This window comes from Molothrus aeneus, chromosome Z, assembly GCF_037042795.1.
Source record: "Molothrus aeneus isolate 106 chromosome Z, BPBGC_Maene_1.0, whole genome shotgun sequence".
NCBI classification, from domain to species: Eukaryota; Metazoa; Chordata; class Aves; order Passeriformes; family Icteridae; genus Molothrus; species Molothrus aeneus.
In genome coordinates, this window is record NC_089680.1 from 906,346 (window position 1) to 934,121 (window position 27,776).

The window sequence follows — 27,776 nt, forward strand, 5'->3', positions numbered from 1 at the left end:
TCTGTGAATGGTTTTAATCCCAGAGGGCTCTGAAATGCACCACATGGTGAAGGTCCGGGCCACTAGGACAGTGACCATCACCCCACAGACACCCACCCCACATCATCTGGCCACTGGGTGATTTGTAGCTTGCATTAGGTGTCCCTGGCCAATTCACAGAATCACAGGATGTTTGGGTTGGAAGGGGCCCTAAAACTCATCTCTTTACAACCCCTTGTCATGGACAGGGACACCTTCCACCAGACCAGGTTGCTCCAAGCCCCGTCCAATCTGCCTTGAACAATTCCAGGGATATGGAATTATTCCAGTTTGGAAAGAACAATTCAACAAAGATTCTGCAGCCACCAGGCAGACACAGTGCTTATTCCTCTCAGAAGGATTTGGGCACGAAGGGGAAAATAAGGTCAGAAAACTGGTTTTTCTAAAGCAGGGACTAGGCAAACTCCCAGGACAAGAAACATAATTTTACATTCCCCAGCGTGGGTAACTGAACCAGCTGATGACCAGAGCCAAGAGTAGCTGTGGGTACTTCTCATGCCTACAAACACCTGGAGGTGACCAGACGAATGGTCACTTGAACCTCCTGCCCTTTGGTCTCACCCTGACCTCTCCATCTGGCTCCAAATCTGGGATCAGCAGCAATTACCCACCCAACGTGGGTGTCTCATGGCTTCAGCCAGTGATGTCTCTGAGGTCCTTGAGGGGCTGCAGAGGTACAAGCAGTTAATTATTGATTTAGCTGAGGTTGAAATCACCCTGGTGCGAGCATAATGATGGATGTGAAAACAGAAGTTTTGCTGCTAACCTCGCAGTTGCTAGAGATCTCAGAGCACTGCCTGGGTGGAAGCTCTGAGGGGACCAGGAGGGTGAATTCAGTAGCCTGGTCTGCACACAACCAACCACAATCACCATTCTGTCCTGGATGTTTGCCAGCACCTCCTCCAGCACTACCCAGGTGACAGAGTTGTCTTCCTCAACAATTAATTTTTATTGCTGTCCTTCCTATCTCACACCTTTCTGGGTTCCTAAACACGTGTCAGGGTGTCAGCTCAGCTGGGTGACAGCAGTTTATCATCACCTTAAGGACCTGTTATCCCATGAACCCAGACACAGCAAAACATCATTACCATCCTCAGCCAGACCATGCAGCGAGCAAGGGACAGACATGCCATCTGCAGGACACACAGACAAGGGGAATTAATCACCTGCCTGAGAATCACCAGCCAGTTTCTCAGTCCCACAGAGAAGGAATGGAAGGGAGACAATGGACCACAAAGAAACAAATTAATTCCCTTGCTGGGTTGCCATCAGAGCAGCAGGGACACCTGTGTGACCCCGTGCAGTGCCCAGAGGAAGCAGCTCCCCCTTGGCAGCCTTGCTCTTCTGCAGCAGTGCAGGAGCTCCTTGTTACATTCATTTTACTCCTGCATGTCCCAGTACTGTGGGAATCTTGAGCCAGAAATGTGCCCTTTGTCTTTATGAGTGTACACAGGAAACCTTGGGCTACCTTGGGAATTTTGGAAACACTGAGAGTCCTCCCCCTGAAAAGGAGACAAAGAATCCTCTGGAGCACCCCACCCCTAGGCCAGCAATCCCCTCCTCACTACAAGGAGGTGGTAGGGAGAGGATCAAGCACAGCAAATGCCTGCTCATCCCAGCAACCACAGCAGTGCTGATACCCCCAATTCATGGAAAAATGTATCAGTATGAATCTCCCATCCCACAAGCTGCATTTCCCATAGCACAAATTCAGTGTAAAGCATAATGGTTTCAAGAAATCTCACAAAATCCTGTTTTTGGGCTACTTCACATGGATGGGCATTGTATGATGGGCAGTTTGCAAACCCTTCTCCACCATATGGCAGGGTCTGAGCCCCAGCACCATCCCCAAATCTGCTCTCTGTTCCAGAGGAAATGCTCATCCCACTCCCAACACCAGGCTGAGGTGATGACTGGCACCCCAGTTTTGTCTGATAGATGGATCCTGCTTGCAAATGCCATGTCTGGAGATGCCCAGCCTTGCAGCCCAGGAGGAAGCAGCAGGGACCAGCTGGGTTTTGCCATCCAGCAGGATGCATTCTTCTTATTTCAAATTCTGCACATGCAATGTGTCCTCTTTATAAGGTGGAGGTGATGAGGGATCCATGGAGACAGGCCAAATTTGGAAAGAGGGATATAAGATGAGGAAAACTGACTGTGGAGGAAGGTGCTCCTTTGTCCAGGCACCAGGGCTGGAGGAATTCCCCTTGCACTGGAAATGAAGCTGTGTCCATTGAAAGGCCAGTTTGCCTGTGAATGAATGAAACTGGGCAGAGAAAGGCAGGCAGCTTATCCTGTTTGACATCAGGAGCTTTACTGCACAGGCACTCCTGGCTCACATCAGTTCAGTCCATGCAGAGATTTTCCTGGGTGCCTGGTAGCTGGCAGCAGGATGTTCTCCTGTGGGATGCTAAGACCCTCCAAGGAAGTGCCTTCTTGGTGGTGCTCACCATGAGGTGGGACTGGGACCACCCATCTGCTGAGCTGGGCAAGGCACCGAGCCTTGGCCTCTGCTTCTCTGCAAGCCAGGACCAAAGGATGAATGAAGCCTTAGGGGCTTCTGCCCTGCCCAAAACCTCTGCCTGAAGTGGATGTCCCTGAGCTGGGTGGCAGAGGGAAGTGGACAACCTTTGGATGGACATCGGTGCACAGAGACAGCTCCAAACAGGTCCAAGGGGCATGAGATATTATAGAATCAGGGCTGGAAAGGACTTTTAAAGTTTATCTAGTTACAACCCACCTCCTACCTTCCACTGTCCCAGGCTGCTCCAAGCCCCATCCAGCCTGGCCTGGGACACTGCCAGGGATCCAGGGGCAGCCACAGCTGCTCTGGGCACCCTGGGCCAGGGCCTGCCCACCCTCCCAGCCAGCAATTCCTAATTGCCAAGAGCCCAAAATCTGTGCCTGCCCTCTGGCAGTGGGAGACATTGCCTGGGTGCTGTCCCTGCAGGCCTTGTCCCCAGTCCCTGTGCAGCTCTCCCGGAGCCCCTGGAGGCCCTGGCAGGGGCTCTGAGGTGTCCCTGGAGCTTCTCTTGTGCAGCTCAACAGCCCCAGCTGTGCCAGGCTGGCTCCAGAGCAGAGGGGCTCCAGCCCTGGGAGAATCCTCCCCTGGACCTGCTCTAACAGGTCCATGTCTTTCCTAACTGGAGGAGCTCCAGAGCTCCATCATGACCAAAGTTCTTGGCTCTCTCCTTTAAAAGAAAGCAACAAAATCCCCAGAAAGATGGATGCACAAGAACTTGGTGGGTGGGAGAGCACGGGGGGTCCTGCAGGCAGCTGGCCAGATCCATGGTGGGATGGGTCTCCCTTTCATCTGCCCTGGGACTGAACTGCACGGATGATCAAGGAACTGGAGGAGTTAACAGACTCCCAGCCAGAGATATTCGTGGCACCCAGAGTTCGAGTAAAGTTTCATACCGGGACCCTTTACTAAATTCTTTCGGTCATGGGAGAGAAAACACTGCAACTGTTTAGTCTGCAGGGAGGTGGTGGCTCTGGCCCAGCACTTAGCATTGCTGAGCAAACACGCTGGAGAGCAAAGGGGCTGTCACCCTTCTTATCTCCTCCATTTGCTTTTCACCACGTCTCCCCCACTGCCAGGCACCCCATGGGCATCGTGTACCAGTGCAGGATCCCCCTGCTGGAAATCCAGCCCTGGGATGGGGGCACGAGCGACCACTTGAAAATCAAGACCTGGAGATGAAGTGCCAGTCTGCTAAAAAAAATGTTATTTACACAAAGGAGCTCAGAAAATCTTTCTCAGAGGCTAATATTTACAAATTCTATGTAGCCAGGGAGCTTTTGCTTTAAGAAATGTTGTATTTGGCTGGTTTTTATTTTTTTTTTAGTGGATGTGAAAGATACATTAATATTTTTTGCTCATCCCCTGCAGCATACAGGTATGGAGCACCTTACAATGCCTCTGAAGCTGCCTATCCATGCTGGGAAAGCTAAAATTACAGAAAGATTACAGATTGCAGAAAACAACATCAACCTGCAAACACCCTCCATTCCTCCATCCTTTGTGTCTCTAAAGGGATGTCCATGATTACCACGATGCATTTTGCTACACGTTGGCAGACTTTGAGCATCACTGTGTACGACCACTGGATGGCATGGGCTGGAATATTAGAGATGCAAGGAAACACACCTTACTCAAAACAAAACAGAAATGGAAAGGTTTTGTTTCTCCAGCCTGAAACTGTTTCCTTAGCTGGTGGACACTTTGCTCTTGCTGTCCTCACTTTCAGTTCCTGCTGCTCCTGAACTGGAAGCGTTATCACAGAATCACAGAATGGTTTGGTTTGGAAGGGGCCTTAAAGACCATCTTGTTCCAACCTCCCTGCCATGGGAGGGACACCTTCCACTACACCAGGTTGCTCCAAACCCTGATGCAGCCTGGTTTTATTACTGAGTTTGGACTCCCAGCACTGCCAGAGATGCTTGTTTTATCCTCTGTTCAAAAGAAAATTAGTATTCAGAGCAACGGTAATTTTCAATAAAGGAAGCAAGGAAAGTGGAAAAATTTATCACTGGGAGGGGAAAAGGAAGCACTGTTTTGGGATGCTCAGTGAGGGGAGGAGCATGGGGGGACACCCCATGATTGGCAGCACTGCTGATGAGACCAGAGGATGTGTCAAGGCGGGGCAATGTCCTCCAAGCATTGTTCGCTGCTGTCCCCAAGACTTGGATGCTGTGTTTTGCATCATTACCAGGCCTGGAAAGCTGTAGGACAGGGACTTGAAATAATTCCCAAGCCTCATTCCCCACCTCTCAAGTGTCCTGTAGCTCCTCTGCTCCCATGAACCACCAAAGCCACTTCCCACCATCATTTTGCATTTTCTTGTTTAAATGTGTGCAGCGGGAAAAGATGAGGCTGTGCAAAATGAATATCACAGGAGAGGCAAAGGGGATGTGGACTTTGCTGGAAGCACTCATTCTCCAAATCCAGACTCTGACAGATAGCTACACACCAAAATACCCAGCAATGAAAAAGCCCTGAGCCTAAGCATGCCTGGAGGATGCTGAGGGTGCTCATGCTGCAGGTCCCACAGGACCATCACTCTGGGTGCCACCACAGCAGTCAGGCTCACTTGGCTGGAAACTGAATCTGGTACAGAAACTTGTGACTCAGCTAGAAAACCTTAAAACAAGACCTTTCCTGCTGGTGAGCACAAGAGCATCCTCTGTATGCTATGGGCCTGTGTCCAAGTAAAGCCAGGGATGGGCACAGCACGTTACCTCATGTTCCCCCTTCTCTAGGGAGAAAAAGAGGTGCTTCCCTCTCCAACATCCTTCTAACCAAATCTCATCTTTGGGCTGCTGCTGGCACTTCCACCTGCCCTGGTCTTGGCACAGGAGGTGATGTCCCTGGCACCTGCTTCTCCATGGTGCTCTTGTGTCACCAGGATGCTTCATTCCCTGACAAAATGACAGAGGGGTGTGGGGTTTGTGGGATGAGTCCCAGGCAGGGTGATGCATCACAGGGGCCCAATGAGCCTCCAAAACTCCTGTCCCCAGCTGAAGGGAATCAGCTAAGAACAGGGCTGGACAGGCAGAGCAGGGTGTCTGTGGGTATGGGGAGGAGGGATCCTCCAACCCCGCAGCATCCCAAAATCCCCACCTTGGGGTGGCTCAGCAGCTTGAGCTGGATTTGGGCTGGAGCAGGCAGGAGCAGATGGTCTGTGAGGAGGGTGCCTTGGGCCAGCTGAGCCCCTGGGCTGACAGGAACATACTCCCACATCCCGTGGGTTTGAGCCTTTTGGGAGTAAACAAGAGAGTAGGAGCTGATGCCAGCTCAGCCCGATCTGGAGAGGTCTCAACACTGAAGTACCCCCCTTCCTTTCCTCACCTCTCATCAACAGATACATGGATTTTGAGTTCTTTTTTTTTTTATTTCTGCTTTTTCTACCAGGACCCCCAGCATCCTCACCCACCAGTGATGTCTGGGGGCAGCCAGGAGCCCACCCCAGCAGGAGGCTGCTGCCTGGCTCTGTCTCAGGGCTGCAGGCAGGCTGAGCAGTCTGCAGTCTCCACCTAGAGCCCAGAACAGCCTCTGCTCCGCACTGGAGCCCATGCACAGGCTGTGCACGGATCCCCCCACCCCAACTCCCACTCTGAACTCAGCTGTGCTTTCAGCAGGCAGCAGCAGCTTGGCCAGGGGTGCTCCTGGCACTCTTCACCACCAACAGCACAAGCCAGAGGATGGAGCCTCTGCTGGGTCCCACCTTCACTGGGAGATGCCCGGGGCACCCAGTGCCTGGAGAGACAATGAGACACCAAGTACCATCCCTGGGGTCCCATCATGTGCTGGAGCATGGGCTGGTCCCCATGGCAGCTTTGAAATCTTGACCCCTCCAAGGTGAAAAGAAGCCAGGAGAAGCCACACATAAATTTATGGACTAAAGGCGATGGCTATTTTTGCACAACACATCCGAGCATTGCAAAGTATAAGGAATAAAACCTTACCAAAATCAAATATGCCAATCTTTAAACCAAACAATCTTTAAACCAAACTGCTTCCCACCAAACTCTCAACTGCACGATGCACTGCTAGTCTAAATGAAGCACCTTTCCTGTACAGAGCCATGAGCATGGCTGCATGGGGCAGACTGCAGACCCCAGAGACCTGCACAGCACTGGGGACAATCTCCTTGTCATCCCCTGTGACACTCACTGCTGCCTCCGTGGCCCTGTGGCCACCTCCAGCTGCAACTCAACATGACCCCCAAAACCCACCCCGTGCTCAGACTGAGGGGCTGATGTGCAATGCAAACCCACTGCTTGTTTAATTTAGGGTCTGGCTCAATTATCCCCAGCTCCTAGTGCTTGTGTGGCACAGCTCCTGTCCCCATCCTCTCCTTCCTATCAGTGCAAACCTGCCCCTTTTTTTGCACTCCGTTAAAACCTGCCGTCTCAGGCTCCATTAACCCCTCCCTCACCTCACCACCACCCTCCAGTGAGGTGCTGCCCGGCGCTCCCTGGCCCCCACCACATTCCCTTTGCCATGGAAAACCCGCAGAGGAGCCGGGTGCTTCCTGCAGCCACCGTTCCGCTTGGGAGAAGTGGCAAGTTGGAAGCACGCAGCCGGACATTTAATCCAGGGCTCTCCAGTACCTCCCAGCCCCGCACGGGACCCGTGTGCCAGCGGCTCCCGGAGCCTGCCGTGGCCAAGCCCAGCTCGGTTACTACGGGCAGGCTTGGCCGGGCTCGGGGTAAAGGCAGGGCCAGCCCGAATTGATGCCCAGCCCTGCCCTTCACCTGCCGGCGCAGGCTGACTGCCAGCCCGCTCCCCGGGCTCCCTCTCCTGCCTGCTGCCGACACTTGCACGGCGTGTGTTTGGCCCCGGATGACTGCAAAAAAAGGGAAAAAAAAAACCCCAACAAAACAAAGCAAAGCATAGTAAGGATTAAAAAAAAAAAAAAGTTACTAACATTGTGAGTTACATAATGTAAATATATGCCATTAGCAGATACATATAAAAACACGCATAATTAATATTTATGCAATGATCATATATTTTAATATATGAGCAAAACAAGGAGTAACTGAATACAAGAATCAAGTGATAAAAATGGTACGATAATAAAGAATAAAAATAAAATAGTAAATACACTGTAAAAAAATTGGAGAATGTCTCCAGAGATACATGCATGGGCAAAAACCAGGGAATGTGTCTCCTTTCCAGTATTTTTCTCTGTGCTTGAGAGCAGGAGGATGCAGCAGCTGGGGATGCTCCTCGGAGCCACCCACGGGGTTGCATTCCCCGTGCCCCTTCAAGCACTGCATAGATATATGAGTGTGCACGAATTTAGAACTCCCTTTGAATTCCCTGAGCGTATAGAAAATAAATCTCTTCAAAGCTACACAAAGCTTTTGCTGGGGGAGTCCCACAGTGATTTACAAAAGCAGGACGGTTTGATGTTTATCAATATCAGAAATGTAAGGGAAGAAAAGTCTCCAAGCTCTGTAAGTTTCTGCAAACCCCTGAATGAAGATGTCTACACAAGGGCAGCATCATTTGCTATTTCTGTGCTTGTGTTGGGCTCCTGAGGAGCTGGCATCCACTCTGAGGTTCACCACCAAGATGCTCCTGGTCTGCCCAGACAGCCATGGAGAGCAGCTTGAGCCAAGGAGGCTTTCCTCACTGAATCTCCACCTCGCTGGGGGAAGAGCTCATCAAACTCCTGTGGAGGAGAAACCAAAGGCTGCAATGTTGGCTCATGCACAGATCTTAGAGATGGATGTAGTGCTGCTCTGTGGAGCTGAGCTCACTGCTGTGGCACATGAGCACACACTTGTATGGCTTTAGGATCTGCTCCAGGGCCATTGGGATCTTTTTCCCCCACCTCTCAGTGAAGCAGCACTCTGATGTCTGCTGGGCAATACCCTTTCAGGGACAAGTGGTACCACTGTTTTATATGCACAGATTGGACCATCTGTAATTAAATTATTATTATAATAATTTTAATATAAATAAATTATATTAAAAACAGCCATAGAAAGAGGACTGATGGGAGTTTTGCAGTCAGTGCTGGACATGGTGTACAGGTCAGATACTCTCCAGCCACACTTGGATCTTCTTGCCTCCACTTCTGCCAAACCACAAACTGCTCCTCACCAATAACCATGTTGAGAAGGGAAAAAAAGAATCTGCCTTTCAGCATTCACCATTAATGTAATACTTAGAATAACACAAAACATCATAGAACCATTAGGGTTGGGAAAGACTTCTAAGATCACTGAATCCAACCAACTTCCATGCCCCAGTTCCCACAGTATCCACCCGGTGTCTTAGAGCCCTACAGTGCTGAAAGGGCTGCTACGACTGGGAGGTTGTTTACTCAGACTAAAAAGGCTACAGGACAGGAAGAACTTCAGCTCATTCCTCCCAAATCCTCTTGCTCTGCTTGGCAAACATTTCACACTGCACCCACATTTACTAGAGGAAATCAGTCAGTTCTCCAGTACCTCATGCCACAATACCTACATCCCAAGAAATGCTTCAACCTAACTTCTCCTTTTTCCATCCCCCACCTGGGATGACATAAATGGATTTTTGGCCACCTTCCTGGTTGAGCCCCTCTATAAATGGTCACACCAATCATCTCAAATCCAACCAAGGCCACTGAGACTGAAGTGAAACCTCTGCCAAAACCCCCACTATTCATCTCAAAGGTCTAGAGGGGAAGTCATCCAAGGAGGGGCTGAGGGCACTTGGTTTGTTCAGCCTGGAGAAGAGACTGGAGACTCACTGTAGTTACAATTTCCTTGTAATGTGCAGAGTAGGGTCAGGCACTGATCTTTGCTCTGTGTGACCAGGGACAGGAGCCATGGAAATGGCTGGAGCTGTGCCAGGGAGGGTTAGGTTGGATATTGGAAAAAGGTTCTTCCCCCACAGGGTGCTGGGGCACTGACCAGGCTCCCCAGGGAATGGGCATGATCCTGAGGCTGCCAAAGCTCCAGGAATGTTTGGACAAAAGTCTCAGGGGTCATTGAGGTGCCTGTGCAGGGTCAGGGCTTGGACTCCATGATCCTTGTGGGTGCCTTCTGGATCAGGATGTTCTGTGTTTCTATGAAATTTCTACATCCAGACCCAAGCACAGCACTGAACCAAGGAAAGGCCATTTCTGGGGCATCATGAGGTTGCAGTAAGATGATGAAGAAACTCTGTGTGGGTGTGCAACATCTGGAATGTATCAGGATATGCAACAGGGGTGTGCAATAGGGTAGGCAATAAGGCAAAACCCCCAGTTGGGTGTGCAACAGGGGAGCATTAGGGTGGGAAATGGGGTATTCATCAGGGCATGCCATAAAGAATGCTTTAGGATATACCACAGAGTATTCACTGGGGTATGCCACAGGGTATCCAATAGGATATACAGTAAGGTAAATCATAAGGTAGGCATTTGGGTGTGCAATAGGATGTGTATTAAGGAATGCATTAGGATACACCACAGGGAATGCTTTAGCATATACTATAGGGTATGCACTAGGGTATGCCACAGGGAATGTAGCATTATGGTATGTAGTAGGGTCTGCATTAGGATGTACCATAGGAAACACCATGGGAAGTGCATCATGGTATGTAGTAGGGTCTGCATTAGGATACACCATAGGACATGCCATAGAGAATGTATTAGGGTATGTAATAGGGTGTGCATTAGGATACACCATAGGAAACACCATGGGAAGTGCATTAGGGTATGTAGCAGGGTGTATATTAGGATGTACCACAGGATATGCCATGGGAAGTTCATTAGGGTAAGTAATAGGGTGCGTTTAGGATGTACCATCGGATATGCCATGGGAAATGCATTAGGGCTGTACCACAAGATATTCACCAGGGAATGCCACAGGGCATCCAACAGGATATGCACTAGGGTACACCACTGAGTATGCATTAGGGTATAAATTTTGGGATGCATTAGGGTTCGCCACAGAGTATCCTATGACGTATCAAATGCAGAGTGCCTTAGGGTATGCATTAGGGTGTGAAATGGGATATACATTAGGATATGCCACAGGGTATCCAACAGGGCACGCAGCAGGGTAAGCCACAGGGCATCCAGCAGAACCAGCCCTTCTCCTCTGGCACCAAGGCAGTTCCATGTGCAGGGATGGAACTCCTCTGGCAGCAGGCCAGCAGGCTCTGCTGCTCTGTGTCAGGATGTTCATTTTGTGATTTTGGTGGGGTTTTTTTCATTATTATTAAAAGAAGGTATCAGCCTTCTGTTTGATGTGCTGTTGGCCATGGTTGCCAAGGGGAGCAGTGTACAATTACAGCCCCAGTGATGTTCACTCTAATAATACACTTGGCTCTGCATAGCTCAGATGCAGACACAGCTCTGCTATAAAGAGCACGGTTGTTCCAGCAGAGGAGTACTCCAACTTATGTTACATGTGAAGGGTTTGTGGCACATTGCTTAACACCCCCCTACTGGAAAGAAAGGAAAAAAAAAAAAGCCTGGGCATGCCAGTGAGTGAAACTATGACAAGCAAAAGCCTCTCAAAGGAGAAACACTTTCAATGTATTAATTAAGAAGGTATTTCTAGAGGCATGAAGAACTCGTGTATGTGTCCACTAAGATGTTCTTTCATGCTCCCAGACATCCAATCTCCCTGGGTCCAGCTCACCCAGGTCCATCCCAAGGGCTCAAATAGCTCAAAATTGTTCTTGCTACCGAAAGACTAAACCCAATTCAATGAGGAGAAAATCAAACCCAAATCACAGAACCACAGATTTGTTTAGATTGGAAAAGCCTTCTAAGATCACCAAGTCCAACCACTCCCTCAGCACTGCCCAGGCCACCAATGACCCATGTCCCCAGGTGCCATACCCACAGAGCTTTTAAATCCCAGCACGAACAGTGATCCACCACTGGGCAGCCTGTGCCAGGGCTGGACAACTCAGATGCCAAATGATCCCCCCAGTGCCAAGCTCCCACATGTCAGCTCTACCACCTCTCTACCCCATGGCTCCCCTTTCCACATCTCTTTTCCTGAAAGGTTGGCAGCACCCAAACTCAAGACCTAGCCAAGATTCTGGACCAAAACATGGAGTGAAGGATAAATTCAAACCAGAGTTTTCCTTAGGAGATGAAGTGGATCATGCTGGCTATAGGAAAGTTCTTCAGAGGAGCTGCTGGCAGGGAGGGGGATGGTGTGACAACACTCCCATGCTGCAGTACTGGCATCTCTTTTGGGATCAAAACAAGTACCCTGAGATAAGCTGTGAACATGTGCAACCCTTGAGCATGAGCACCTTGTCAACACCTGAAAACAGAAGAGGAACCATGTTAAAAAGGCAGTTTACTGCCTGTTTTGCAGGGGGAAAAAAACCACTTTGTTTTAAGGTCCAGCAGGGTAGAGGGACACTGTCTACAGGGATAGGGATGATGTCTATAGGTATGACCATGCTGGCAGGGCACCTCAAGGGGTTCATGCACCAATTCCTGAGGTCCTCTGGTGGGGGTGAGCTGTTGCCATTGCAGTCCTGAGGGAAAGGGACAAACAAGCCCCTACAAAACAGGAGCATCTGCTGGGAGCAGATGGGGGGGCGAGCGGTGCAGCCCCAGGCGCCAGCAGCACGGGCAGGGATCACACTGATCCCGATTTATCACACCCCGGCACAGTAATTCCCCAGCTCGCCGGTGCCCAGCAAGCCGAGCTCCTTACGCCCGGGGATCAGATTAGTCTGAAAGGTGCTAGAGAGACACAAATCCTGCTCTGCAGCAAGCGTTTTAATAAAGGTTTATTTCTCTTTTTTAATTAACGTCGAGTTATCTAAAAATGGCTGACGGAAAGTATCTGATGGTGGAAGGGCCAGGATTGTAGCTGGGTAATGTCCTATCATCAGTCATATAAAAATGTGATTGTAACATATGGATATATATAGATCTGTGTGTATATATATATGTATACATATGGATATATAATAACTGATATCAATGTATTAATATATCATACACTAATGGGGTATTCACATTACTCTGTAACATGACATAATATCCAATATGCCTTATTAATACTGATAATACATCGTATCAGTTCCAACATACCATATTGATATTGATAATTAACCTCCTTATTTCACACCAAGGCAGCTGCAATGACTCTTTCGTGCCTGACTCTGTCTCCAGCCAGGGCTATCAGACCTGAATAGCTCAAAATATTCCTGGTTTAGGGCTTGACCGAAGTATTTATGAATCAGTTTGAGTGCATCTGATTGTTTCATTTAGAAAACACTGCTTGGAAAGTCAAAATCCTTTACTATCAGAAAGGAAATGTTAAATTATTCAATTTCACACAGCACTTTGCTTTTGACCTGTAGTGATCTGTCACCTTTTGCCCATCTAGACATTTATAAAAGATGTGCAGTTTGGGGCTGAACAAATCCCTTTTGCATATTTCTCTGTGCCTCAGCACATGAACTCGGTCACCCGCACACCCTGCTCCCTCTTTGCACTTCAGCTCTCCACAACGCTCCCATCACACTGGGACTGGCAACTCGTTCCTGAGAAGCACTTTGAGTCTCTCTGGAGATAGGAGATATATTATTTATCTTACATTCATGCTGTGAAGAGCTGAATGGGAAGCCACTCAGTCTTGCACAGGATGCTGCAGTACACATCAGTTTACATGGGTCTGTTTGCATGGGTGGAATTGCTGGGGCAAGGGAATAAAGCAAGCTGGAAGAGTCCTCCCTAACCCAGGACTGCCATCAGCATCAACTGTGGGCTAACACCCTGCTGCTCTCAGGCCATCATTCCTGGGCTTTATTCTGGATTTCTTAGATTGCTCAGCCTAATAGGGAAAGATGCAAGAGTGACCTGATATGGGAAGAAAGGGATGCACAGCAGGTTTGGAGCTCCCTCCAGCCCCTTGCTGCTTATTCTGTGACTGATTCTGTCTGCAATTTCCCTCATTCTGATTGATATTCCCTTTGGAAATACTAATCTGGAACAAATCAGCCCCTGGTACAGGTAATAGGCAGATGTGTATGCTGGCCAAGGGCTTTGCAGGGGGGAGTGGACATGGGGAGAGTTGTTATGTTTCATGTGCACGCAGAGCAATGACAGAAGCAAAGTTGGACCAGTCAATCTGCAGAATTATCTGATATCAATTTTCACTATTCTATTTTACTCCTTATTTCCCTGCTTGCTGTGTTGCCCCAATGTCAACTCAAGGTACAGGCAGCCAGCCACAGCATCCAAGAGAGCATCTCCAACAAGAGCAGCAAGAAGAATGAGAAGATGAGTCAAAAACTGGAGTGGTGGTGAACAACAGACTTGTATGGAGAGCAGAGAAATGAAAAGTGAGCTCTGCATGTCCCACAGATGGTGTGTGAGGGAACAGCCACGTGGAAATGCACCTTAAACTGAGGATGGAAATTCACTGTTTCAACTCTTTCTCCAGAGGTAGAAAATTGGAGGTGCATGTGACACCCTCCCAGAAAACAACTGTCCAATCTAATGGTGGCACTGGAGTAAAACACACTCCCTCCCAGCAGACCATGGGCACTTGAGGATAGCCCTTTTTTCTATCATCCAACATTATTATAGAATCATCCAGGATGGAAAAGATCTCCAAGACCACCAAGTCCAACCATTAACCTCATGGACCAGTGATCAGAGCTGCTGCTTTTCCTCCCCTCTGCAACTTTGCTGTCACTGATGGTTTTGGAGCAGAACAACCAACCAGTTCTCCACATATCAATAAACAAGTCACCCAGAATAATGGGAAAATATGCAATTATTTCAGTTTTGTTTGTAATCAGAAAGCAGAATCAAGACAGGTAGTGCAGCCTAAAGCCTGCTCATGTATCAGCCTGGTGTCTAAGACCATCAGAGATTTGTATTGATGCTGTTGGTGCTGAGATGGACCCTCCACTCTAACAGCCTACACTGAGAGACCCTCCCAGTTCATTTCTTTTCATGCCATGGCAATGCTGCCTCAAGCAGCTGACTCATTATTCAGATAGGCCCTGGTGTGAGATGCCACAGTTCTTGTAGAGTTCATGAAATGAGAATGAAGAGTACCTTGATAATGCCCTCAGTGTCACATTATCTATGGTAACCACTGAAGAGGTGCACAGACAAAACAACAGGTGCAATTTGAACTCATCGATTGGGTTCAAGAGGAATTTGGTAACAGCTCAGCTCCAAATAACTGGTCAGACCAATTGAGATGATGCTCCAGGCATCTGAACAACTAACTTTATCTCGTTACCTGCAGCATGTTGAGGAGCAGACTCCGGAATTTGGTTCCTTCCACCATGAAAAGGGCCATTTTGTCACAGAGCTTGGCTGCTGTGGAAGCAAAGCTGCGGTCTGTCACCGCTTTCTGGTAGATGGTCTTGACTATCTCCCCCAGCATCTCCTCAGAGTTGGTGGAGTTCTGGGCCTCCTCCATGAAGGTGGTGAGCTTGGAGTCAACATCACTGCTGTTGTTCCGCATGCTGTTGAGAATTTCAATTAATTTGTCCATTTTATTCTTTTCAGGGTCGGTGGTTTCCACCGTTACTTCGTCCTGGTCCGTGAAAAGGGAAAGACAAGGCGTCTGTTACACAAGGAAAAAACAGATATATCAGCCCATGTCCTTGCACAAACAGCAAAGGGGTAAGGGGATTGGGAGGACATAAAGAGAAAGAGAAAAGACAAAGCAATTTTTAGTGGCACAGTAGTATAACATCAGCATTGGAAAGCATAAGCGCATGCAGCCTGCCCCACAAATGTCCCCTTTCTCCATTTCCCACACCACTCAATCCCAAAGTCCCACCCCCAGCTCAGGAAAAAAATTTCCTTGAGGGTCCTGAGCCAGGATGCCAAAGTCTGATCACCTCTGACTGCCTTTGGCATCTTGGACCAGTTTCTGGTGTCTGTGACATCTGTGATAATGGACATTTTTTTGTTTCTCTTTAGAAAGTGCACTGATGTTTGCAAAATCTTCAGACAACAATCGCATAAAAATATATTTCATATACTTATTTAATATAAAATATATACATATAAATAGATATATCTAAATACAAATATATATTTTAATATATACACTTCATTATGTAAATTGAGCTCAAAGAAGTCATATGATCCCAGCATTGAAAAGATTCTTGACTTTTCCATCTCTTGCCTGTTACACTTTTCACTTCCCATCATTACCACAAAAATTATTGATTCTTTTCAACATTTTATTATACGTTTGCTCCTTTTTCCCCAGTGTTAGGCATGCATCCTGCTTGCTCTGGTCTTCTCTTCTACCCCTCCAGCTCAATCTTATGTAATACAAACCTGTAGCAAATCCAATCCCCAAGGGAGTTGTCCAAACCTCCCATCAGGAGACTGGTTCTGTTGACAACACCCACCCAAGAGTGGGTGCTGATGAGATTTTTAGTCTTACAAGACTCTAAATTTCTGAGAAGAGCACTAAAATGAATACTTTGAAAGTCTCTACTATACTTCCATTGCTTTAAAGAACATAAAAAAAACCTAACAAAATCTCTTACTCCCCCTCATGCCACATCCAGAAATAGTAAATGCTCATGCATTCAAAGGTATACAGTTCCAGCATGCACTCCCATGGAATTGTATATGTTCAGGTTATTTTTGCTCTGTATTTTGGAAATCTCATTAGAGATAACCCCATGAATGCTTTTTACAGTCTGACAAAAGAATCTCAAGAGAAAGAATCTGAGTTTTACAGGGGGCAAATGGAGATATCATCTCCAAATTCCTCAGAAATCTGTGGCTGAATATTGTTTCCAAAAAGGATTTCTCCTCCGTCACTTGCATGCAATACTTTTGTTATTGTTGGGTTGCTGGAAGGAAGGGGGGAGATAAGGGCGTTTCAATTCATTGCAGAGATAAATGGATATCAGCTTTAAAGCAGCGGAGTCCAACTGTTCAGCACTCAGGAGTCAAAGTTTTGGGATTTAGCTCTGTATTTGCAAAGACAATTTGCCTTTTTTACATGTTTTTTGGGAAGTGACCGAGCTCTTCAGATCAGGAGGGAGCTCATGTGTGCACCAGCCTTCCCCCATGGAAAACGGGAGAGATTCCAGTCCAACTGAAGCTGGTAGCAACCTCACCCAAGAACTCAAGCTCAGAGTCCCAATTCTTTCAATAAAAGGCCTCCTGAAGAAGCACAAAGACACCTCAAGAGAAGTGCTGACACTGGGGGATTAAGATAAAATGGGGGAAACGTCCCTTGAGCTCACCCCACCCTTTATACAGAGAATGGCCATTGGCCAGCCCCTGACAAAAAGAGCAACCCAAGAAATAATACCTTTTCTTTTAGTCTCCTCCTCAGCCTGTCTTTAGAAGACTGAAGCAGGTTGATCTTGGGCCTGTCCCCAGGGCGCTCGTGGGCGCTGTCTTTCCGCTTGGTCTCGGGCTCAGTCTGCTGGGGCTGCTTCTCCACGGCCTCGGGGCCTCGCGGCGCCTCCGCGGGGACGTGCGCCGTGCACGCGGGGCTGTCCTCGATTTTCAAATTCTCAGTCTCTTTGGCGTTTCTGTGCGTTTCTTTGTCATTGGGCGAGTGCTTCTGGTTGTGGTGCCATCTCCGGTTCTGGCTGTAGCCGTGGTGGCCCGTCCTGCCCGAGGAGTGAGGGGCCTGGCCTCCTTGGTAGAGTTTCTGGTGGTCCCTGTTATGCTTGGTGCCACCCTGCTGATGATCCGTGTGCTGCTGAGACTTGTTCCCGCTGGGAAGCCTCTGCTGTCGCCTGGAAAGCCAAAGGAAGTCATTGAGAGGTCAGCTGGCCACAGAAAATAATATATAATAATAATTTAAAAAAATTATATATATATATATAAAAAATATATATAAAAAATATATATATTTAATTAAAAAAATTAACTCCTGCTAGCTGGAAATCAAATAGGTTTTTTGGTTTGGTTGTTTAGTTTGCTTTTTATTTTGCAAACTGAATGACAATGTATTTAAAAAAAAAATGTAGAAGAAAGTCAAAGGAAGTTCACTCATTCCTTCGTGGTTCTGTTGGGCCAACACAGCTGTTCCACCAAACAGCTTGGGCCTTGGCAGGGGACTGAAAATGGGGAGGCAATTTCTTGTCATCTAACAATTCATGCCCCTAAATTTCTTTCAGTGACAGTCATATTTCAGGTGAAAGTTTTTGTGAAGTTGGACAACATGACTTTGGTACCCAGGAAAAATTCTCTCAGGTTTTTGTGTTAAATTCTCTCAGGTTTCTGTGTTACTTCCACACTAACCAGGAAAAACAGCAGCAGCAAGTCAGGTGGGCAGGAAATGCCAGGAGATATTTTTTTCTGAAGGCTTTAGAGCTCCTAATACACCTGGCCTACAGCATCACTTTCTCCTCTTGCCTGCCAACATGGCACACTGCTGCATGAGTTTGCAGTGAGCTAGTTTAAGTGTATCAAGGATTTCTAAGTGGAAAAAAATAACTAAGCAGCAAGATACTAAGTAAATTGGTAATCTGCCAACACCAAATGGTTTTCTTTGGCCTTATTTTATACATATCCTTCAGCACTGGGACACACGCATGGATGAAAAGAGGACCAAACTTGGCTTTGGCAGCATGGAGATCATGGCATCCAGGACCACAACCTCCAGAGAGAGACCTATGTGCACAGAGATCCAGATGGGTAACATGGAAACCCAACAGCCACAGAGAGGAGGAACTGCCTCCAAAGGGTTTACTCAAGAGACTACAACATCTCAGAAAGAATGAGCAAGCCCCTGAGTGCTGGCTGTAACCGGTAGCCGAGATGGCAAATCCCCAAAAAAGCAACAGTTGAATGGAAGAAATGCTTTGGCAGTCTCAGGCATCTCAGATTTCCAAACAGGCTGCAGCGTGGCTGTCCCCAGTGGAGAAGGCAGAGCCAGAATGCCATCCTCCAGGATGCAGCTAAGATGGAGATGGTCCTGGCACTGGCTGCCTTCTCCAGGGCTGGGTCTTAAGCATGGCCACCCTAAGCATGCTGGCATTCCCTGCCTGATGCCTCCTTGATATTGGTCTTGGCTCTGAGAGCCCGTGGGGTGTTGTAATGCCTGGCCTTTACAAGGCTGCTGGGAGCAGTGCTAGAGGATGACACAGGACATCTCCCCAGTATCAGCCCCAAAAACAAGGAAAAAACTTTGAGTGCTGTGGGGACCGTAGTGGTTTGTCTCTGTATTGGTTCTGTAGCCATGATAAAACCCCTGGTCAGCCTCACTCCTTATCCCAAACCCCCACCCCAATCTAGATAAATAGCAGTGTTTACTTTAAACCCATCCCACAGCAATTAGTTTTATTTTCATCACTGGCACTGCTCAGCTAAGGGAGCTCGGATGAAGGAAGCAACCATTCACAAATACACTTCAATGGTCAGCAGTCTCCAACCCTGCCTGCCAAAGCCATCTGCCCACGGAATCTGTATTCCTTGGCATCCCCAGGAATCAAAACCTATTTTCTGGGGCCAACTGGCTTTTAACCATAAAGAGTGAGGGCTCATGTTTAACAAATGCAGGACGAACAGGCTTGTTCATGGCACTGGATGGAATTTGTGTTTACTCTCAGACCACCAGATCCGGTTTTCTGAGATATTCAGTCTGTAGTTTTTGGGTTTTTTTTTTCCTTTTTCTTTTTTTTTTCCCTTGCAAATTGAATGGCAGGGAATTTAAAAAAAAAAAAAGGAAAAAAACCCCAAAACGGAGGTGCGGAAAGCTTTCCTGTTTGCTGGAGCCTACAAGCATTTTATGAGTACAGATTCTCCACATCAAGTTTTCCTGGCATTTCTTTGTTTCCTCTCAGTAATGCAATCACATAAACCGCTTTGTAAAGAGCAATGCTTATTAAAAGGGGAATGTCAAAATAAAAGTTAGTTAAAAACCTTATCTGGTACTAAGGCCTCACAGGGCCAAGTGTACAAGAGTTTTGCTTTCTGTGGTTTTGTTCTTCTCTCAGACATCTGAGTTTAACTGTTTGGTTGCATTTCAAGCCTTGGCTCATAGGCAGTCAGCTTGCTACTTTATTTGATTTGTAAATATTACACAAAAATTACAGAAGTTGCACAAAGATACAGCTATAATTTCATAAGCAAGGGAAAATGCCTGGAAATGAGCTGGGAACCAAACTTGGCCATAAATTCCTGCAAGACATGCACACAGGGATAGTTTTTTTCTAAAGACATATTATAAACCTAACCCTTAATGTTTAAGGGCTATGAATGAAAAAAAGGCGTAAGATTAAAAAAAAACCCACCTATTTAAGCCAATGTGGAATGTGCAAGATTGTTCATTTTGGGGCTGTTGCAATAGGATGGGGGAGAGCAGGCAGCCCTGCTCCTCCAGGGGACAGCTGAAAGGTGATGTCCCCATGGCAAGGGGCAGAGCAAACTCAGACCAATCTCTGCAGTCACTGGCCAAAGGGTGAAAACACCAGAGTTAAAAGAGTTTTGGGAAAAAAAAATGCAAGAAATAAAAGGCAAGGGAAGGAGAATGGCAAACAAGGAGCAATGTCTGTGACTTGGCAGCAGTCAGGGGTCTAGACAACCATCCAGCTTTCAGGCAAAGTCTCGTTGTGTGCTTTTATCTTCCCAACACCCCAGCGAAGAAGAAAAGCCAAGAAGAAATAGGATCTGCAGGAAAGAAGAGCCAAAGCAGGGAGAACAGGCCTCACACCTTAAAACTTGACTGCACAGCATCTCAAAGCCTGGGAGGCTGGGATGACCCATGCTTGCTCTCAGGTGTCACCAAGGTGCTGGGGACACAGAGAGCCCCAGGAAAGGACAAAATGGGGACCAGCCACACTCCCACTGTGGGTTGTTGGAAACAACCTCGTGCTTGTTCAAGGGCAGCACTGTAGGTGCTCAGATGGCAGCTTAAGGTGATGTCCCAAGATGGTGCCTTGGGGTGATGTGCCGAGCCCAAGGAACCAGTCCAGGAAAGCACCCAAATGCACCTCCCACCCAGGGAGGAAGCTGAAGCTTGAATTACACAGCAATACCTCCAAGCAATGCAAGAATTCACCCCAGAAAAATGCTGCAGTTACTGGGAAATCATTCCTCTGTCCCCCTCTGCTCATCCTGAGCCATAAGGATGCAGTGCCTTGCAGGGAACCATAATTCAGCTACAAGAAAAAGCATCTGGGCAGTACAATGGTTTCTTATCTCTTGACTCAATTTAACATTAAATTACTATTTTCACTTCAAAGGCCAAATTCCAATTCAGTCCAAAACTCCCCCTGACTTCAGTGGGATTTGGCCATCAGACAAAATGGAAACTAAAGAGACATTGAAAGTCACAAAGAAATTGCAAAAGTACTAAAAACCAAGGGGAGACAGTCAGGGCTGCCAAGCTGGAAATAGGATGGTCTTGCTTCTGCTATTGTTTCTCCACCCATTTTTTTATTTAATTAACTAAATGAGATACCTTTCAACAGAATTTAGATCTGACAAATGTCTGTTCTGTCAGAGAAGCCTACGCAAACAAATGTAAGGCTTCAGCTGTCTCGGTGATTACCAGCCTACATGCTCAGAAATACATGATTCCTGTAAGTTTTTACTACATCGTTTGCTCCCAAGGAAAGGAGCAGGAAGGCACAAGTCTGGGGAAAATAACTTTAGACACGTGGACAGCTGTGGTCTAAAACACAGTTGCTCTGTCCTGTCAGAGCCTTGCCCATATCCCCACGAGTGAGATGAGTCTTTTGAGAGCCCCCACCATTTGTCTGGCATGTGGGGAGCTGGGGGACAATGTGGGGCTGCATTCTCCCGGTGGCTGCACAGAGATCTGGGCAAGCAATTCCTACAAAAACTGAGAGGTGAGCAGGCACTTAAGAGCACTGGTCTCATGAGGGGAAGCTGAGGGAGCTCAGGTGGCTCAGCCTGGGGAAAAGAAGGCTCAGGAGGGACCTTCTGGCTTTGACAGGAGGATGCAGCCAGGTGGGCACTGGGCTCTTTTCTCAGGGAACAAGGGACAGGACAAGAGGAAATAGCCTCAAGCTGTGCCAGGTGAGGTTTAGATTGGATATTGGGAAAATTCCTTAATCGAAAAGGATGTCACACCCTGGCACAGTTGCCCAGGGCAGTGGTGGAGGAACCATCCCTAGAGAGATTTAAAAGCTGTGTGGATGTGGCATCTGGGGACATGGGTCAGTGGTGGGCTGGACAGTGCTATGGTCAAATAGGTCTTTTCCCACCTAAACAATTCTGAGATTCTATACATTTCCAGTGGCATTTAAGACACTTACCCCCATGACACAGAGGACCTTGTATGGCCAAACAGACTGAAATCCCATCCTGGCACTGAGGGACCAGGTCCAAATGCTGGTTCCTACTTTGGAGAACCTGCCTGGATAAATGCCCTCAATCTCAGCCCACTTCCTCATGCCACAAACCCTCCAGGACACCATAAGCCCCTTGCAGAGCTGAAATTCTCATTTAGTCCTGCTTTTGTGCAGAGCAGAATACCTGGTGGGCATAGCCAAGGCCAGTAATTAATAGCTAAAATGGACTTGGAGACACTCAGGTAACCTTCTCCACTCCTTGCATCCTTCTGGTGCTTCAATGAACACATTCCTCACTGCATTTGACAGACAGGAAGTTTCTCTGCACCCTTTTGTCTGCTTGGGCAGGGTCTCATCTCTGTGTGAGGATCAGGAATATAATGCTAACTCTTGGAAGTATCTCATGATCAGCTTTACTATTAAAATGCCTGCAACTAAGTAACAACCACTATTGCAAAGGATGGATTAAGATCACAGAATCATTGAATGTTTGTTTTGGAAGGGACCTTAAATATCACTCAGTTCCACCTCCCTGCCATGGAAGGGACACCTTACACTACATCAGGGTGCTCCAAGCCCCATCCAGCCTGGCCTGGAACACTTCCAGGATCTACTGCAGGAATGGACTCTGTGGGACCTTCAATTCCCAAAATGACCCCAGATCCCTCTTATTCATGACACGCCTCAAGGCTTGGGAACAGAGCATCCCCAAGGAACTCAGCAGCTTCTCCTGCAAATGGAGGACTGGTGAGGCTCCTTGTGGGATGTCAGGCCACCTCTCTCACCTTCTTTCTGAAAATCTCAACACAATTTTCCATTAAAGCAGGGAAATTAAGAAGGGCCCCTCTTAGAGTCACCACCAAAAGAGTAAAATTCTCAATTTAGCATGTGGGTTATTTCTGGCTGTACTAGCTAGCTGCCTAGGAAAGCCTGAAGAGGGAAAGGGCAGGAAAAAGCAAAATTCTCTGAAACATCCCCTGAACAAACTCATGTCTCCAGGCCTAGTCTTTCTGAACTAAGCATATTCCAGCCAGACCACAAACAATTGGACTGGTATCCCAAAGCAGGCACTGCTGGAGAGATTTCGGCATGGCAGTACTGCTGTGGTCAGGAATATCCATCATCACTGACTTTGAGCCTTTAAGAGATGTTGTGGTTCAAACTGGAGGGACTGAAGGATCCCAGTTAGGATGAGATGGAATTTTATTGCACCTAAAACTACCAAGAGGTAGGTACCAAGAGGTCTGGGGAATATTTTTTACTGATATATAATAAAGAAAAAGGTCTGAATTTCTATTTTAGAGGCCTGACTTCCCCCAGAAGTACTCTTCAGCAAGACTACCTCCATGAAAAGCACTCTGATGTTTCATATGCATGGATAATGGTAATTCAGCACTGTTTTGATGCAGGGAGCATCACAGCCCAACCTCAGCCATTTCTATCCTAGCTATGGCTGAGAATGGGAAACACTTGAATAAGCTTGATGGTTCCACACAGTTTAATCAAAAACTTCTAAACCCCACAGAAAGCAATAACCACCAGCTCCAAGGATGAAGAACACAGGATTTGTGTTGTATTTTCCCTTTGGCTTTCTCTCTCAAACTGGTTTCACTTGGCTACAGTTTCATTTTTGTTTGCATTTTTCTCAGATGAGAAGGGAACAAGATGTCATGTTCACTCCTGAAAACAAAAACGAAATTATTCACACTTCTTTCATGCCTTTCTGTCATCGGAGGTTGAGACCACCCCAACTGCTAGACTGAGCCCACATCATCTGGACAGACACGGCATCTTGGAAGTGTAGAAAGTCCACCTGTCAAAATGGTGGTGATCAAGATTTGAAACCATCTTTGAACAGCTGAGATGAAGTGCATAGTTTAAGTCTTACACGTATGCATCTTTACAAACATACAGTGAATGCCAGAAGACAAGCACAGCCAAGCAAAACAATGCTGTGAGGGGAGAGATGTTTGTGATGAGGCTCACAGTCTCTGGCTGCTGGGAAAAGCATTATGAAACCCTCATGTGAGTTGCCTGCATGGGCACAACGCTCTTTGTCACCACCTTGGTCCTGAGGTATAATCACAGCTGACAACCTTTCCTTTGGGCCTGGACACCACATCTGCCTTTCCTAGAGATGATTTCATTTGGTCCTCTAGAGCATAATTAGATTCACTATAAACCAACATGGTAGCACTGACTTTCATTATGATGGTTGCAAAACACCAGCACAGGCTGCTCAGAGAGTTGGTGGATGCCCTACCCCCAGAAACACTCAAGGCCAGATTGGACAGGGCTCTGAGCAACTGTGGTCTAGAGGAAGATGCCCCTAACCATGGCAGGGGATGGGACTGGATGAGCTTTAAAGGTCCCTTTGAACCTGAACTATTGTATTAGTGTGATTCTGTGTCTTTACATCCAAAATTCCCACTGACTCACAAGCATGTGGATGAATGACCATCTCCTCCCACCCCATCCACAGGCCCACCAGCCTGCAGACTGTGTTGCAGGAGCAGAGAGAGCACTGCTGGGCTGAGGGGACATGGCACAAGACCCCTTGGGATGGACTCAAAAGCACTGAAAAGCAAACCTCACTGCTGCTGAAGCCCAGGGACAGCCCTCACACTCTGCAATGCTTGGCTGCACGGGCTGCCTGAGTCAGCTATTTTCTTCCAAGCTTCATGGAAATGAATCTTCAGGAGGAATTTAAGGAGCTGTTTTGCAACAGCAGCTTGGGAAAGATATCCCAAGTACAGATGGCATGTGAGATAGCTCTGAAACAGCTCTTTTAATGCTTTGCTGGATCTCCCACAAATCATGAGCGATGTCAAGATAGAGGCCCTTGCTGCATAGAGCAGGCAACCAGCTAGGAAGGCACCTCCTGGACTTCAAGGCTCACTGCTGTGGCTGGTGTAGAAATCACTGCTGCGATTTCATGTAGAAATTGCTTGGAAATTACTCTCTTTGAAAGCTACATTACTTGGAATTACGTTGTTGGATTCTCAGCGTACTGTAAACAAGATTGCAAAAATTACATAAAAGCCATCGGAAAACACAGTGACAAGGAACTGAGTCCAGTTTAGACAAAACAGTTTAAATTAAGACACGACCACAGTACACAATGTTTCCCAAACACAAACAGATCCTGTACTACTGGTAAGAATGTGGCTTGAATGAATATGGAATCATCTTTTACTACTTCGCAATAAAAGAGCTTATACTTCAGACTCCAGGCTGCCTCCTTTAAAAATACACCCAGGCTGATCAGTTAACCCGAGATCTGATAATCCTCCAAGAGATATAAACTTTAAACCCACGCCAAGATGCACAGACACAGCCCACCACCATCCTCTGTGGTCTGTCCCCCAAGACACATCCTAAATAGTACAATGAGCCCCCCACCTGCTGCCTTTGTGCTCAGCTGTCTTCCTTTAGACCCCTGTGCCTCTTTGACCTGCAGCAAGGAGACATCCTAGCGTTGGTTTTTTTTTCCATATCCTATTTATACCAGTGCTTTCTAGTGAAGAAATAAATGTCTTTCCTGTAGGAGCTAAGGCAAGATTTGACAGGATCTCCTGACAGCTGTCCAGACATATGAGATGACCCAAAGTCAATGGCAAGCAATTACTTCCGACACAGGGATCCAGTAAAACATCAACCCAAGCTGCAGAGATGCTTTGGACTTAGGTGTGCCAGAATCCTTTATCAAACACATTAAATTAAAATTGTTTCTGCCTCTCCTTTAAATGAGATGCAGCAGCCTATAGCATTTAATGTAGAGATTTGGGAGCCAGGATTGATCGGGAAATTGATTTATTGCAACCCGGTGACAATCCTAAGCTGTTTCCTGAATGTTTACTTAACTCTGTCCCACTGTCAAAAGAGGAGTTCATAGAATTATAGATGGTTTGAGATGGAAGGGGCCTTTTACAGGTCATTTAGCCAACCCCCTCTGCAATGAGCAGGGTCACCTTCAACAAGAGAGCTCTCTGCTCCTGACCCCACTCCTGCGTCCTCTCTCATGCTACCCCTAACACTCCCACAGAATTGCTAAGCTGTGCCAGGGTCTGATTCACTCCCAAAGCTTAATTTCTCTTGGATGAGTTTTCACTTGTCTGTTTGGACGGGAACACACTGCCTGGGGGGAGGCACAGATCTGGGCCACCTTCTGCAGCTCTGTTGTCACGTAGCTGCTGGTCCTTGCTGCTTGGGGACCTGCACCCCCAGCTTTAACCAGGAAATTAGGAAGATCCACAGCATCTGCACAATGCTGGGAATGGCTGGAGCAATGTTAGTTTAAAGGAAAGAAAGAGGCCTGTTGTCCACTCGTGCCCTGGAGGCTGTCACGCTAAATAAAGACATTATCAGAGAAAGAGCAGAGACCCAGCGCCTTCATGCCTGTCAATGACCCCGGCACCTTCTGAATCAATCTAAGGACTCTCTTTCCCACAGATGGTCCCTTGGAGACAGACTGCTGTGGCTGTGGTAGGAATAAATGGAAACAAAACAGTTAACAAATAACCAAAAATAGAGCACAGTTACTTTTTTTTTTTTTTTTTTTAATACGAGATGAAAAATCCCTGGGTGATTTATGTGCCAGCAGAGATATTAGCTGCATATAATAGATGCAATATTTTTAATACTAATATTTTGGGCTGAGACAAGAGCCGGAATGGAAAGTATTTCCAGTGCCTTGACTTCTTTATTTTGCAAACATCAGTTGCTAACTGGGGTCAGACAGAAATATTGTTTCTGCAACAAGAGCCAAACAACTTAAGCTGGCAACTTCTTCACACACTAACCATGCCAGGAGGCCCTGCAGAGCTTCAGCTTGGCGCTCCCTCCCAGGTCCCCGGGGCCAACGTCCCCAGCTTGGGCTTGCAGGGAGAAGGAGTGGGTGGAAGATGCTCTTCTTCTGAGAGGGTGGCTACTTGCCATGGCCAAAAACTGAAAGTCACCACTCAAACCATGCCACCACACCACTGAAGTGCTGCTGGGCTTCTTCAAATGGGCCAGGTTTCATTGAATGGCACAGTATGAGACAGTGGGTGCCATAAAGCCTTTCATTTATACCCACTGAAAGTATCAACCTGAGCTGACCCTTATCTCTGAGCTCAGTTGCTAGATACTTTGGGGAGCAACCTGCAGCACGAAGCCCTGGGTGCTCACTCCAAGACAGTGGCACATTTATACTTGAGGATGGAAAGAAATAAGTTATTTCACCTCTATTCACTCCAGCAGCCAACTGCTGACAACACCTCCCTGAGCTCACGCTGGAAAACAAGGTGTAGATGGATAAATCCATTTCCAGTGCCGAGGAGCCGTGCCGGAAACACTCCACCAAAGAGAAAGCCATTTCAAGAACAGATCGGTTTCCTAGTGCAGAGGAACCTGCCGCTCTATTTCCTTCCCTCAATTCTGGCTGGCTGAAATAGCATCACGTAGTCAGCAGTGTTTTGCACTGTGTGACACTGAGAGAGAAGCCCTGCAGGGCAGGCTCAAGGGCGCCAGGGCTCACACACAGGAGCATCTGGTGGCCACAGGCTCACTGCAAGGTCTGTGGTAGGGGAAGGTCCAGCTACAGACTCTTTCCACCTTCCCACCTCAGTTTCCTCACAGCCAAAGGGGAGATGCTGAGAGCAGTCCTCTGCCAAAAGCCACCTTGAGGTTGGTGAAACACTGATGAGGTGTTTTGTTGTCCATCTGTCTGGCTGTCTGCCCTGGAGATGGCTCTTGCATTCTTTCTCTGTGACCCATCCTACACCCCATGCCTGCACACACAATGAAGACCTTCCTCACATGTTGGGTAGAAATAAATAAATCACACCACCAGCTACCAAAGCAACACCAATACAAGGAATATCAAAGACATGGACCTGTTGGACTGAGTCCAGAAGAGGCCACTGAGATGCTCTGACATCTGGAGACAGGATGGGGAAACTGGGGATGTTCACCTGGAGAAAAGAGGTTCCATGGATACCTCACTGCTGAC

At 47.4% G+C, this 27,776-nt stretch overlaps 1 protein-coding gene across 3 annotated transcripts in view; it reads right to left on the reverse strand.

Annotated features, from left to right (window-relative positions):
• CTIF (cap binding complex dependent translation initiation factor) overlaps positions 1–27,776 on the reverse strand; it is a 144,028-nt gene that overhangs the window by 24,943 nt on the left and 91,309 nt on the right. For 2 of the 3 annotated variants that reach the window (XM_066568948.1, XM_066568950.1), the window contains exons 8-9: positions 16,822–17,257; positions 14,770–15,099 (exon numbers count right to left, since the gene is read on the reverse strand). In XM_066568948.1, coding sequence (XP_066425045.1) covers positions 14,770–15,099; positions 16,822–17,257 — 766 coding nt within the window. The remainder of the gene's footprint in view (positions 1–14,769; positions 15,100–16,821; positions 17,258–27,776) is intronic. The other variant, XM_066568949.1, reaches the window with a different exon arrangement.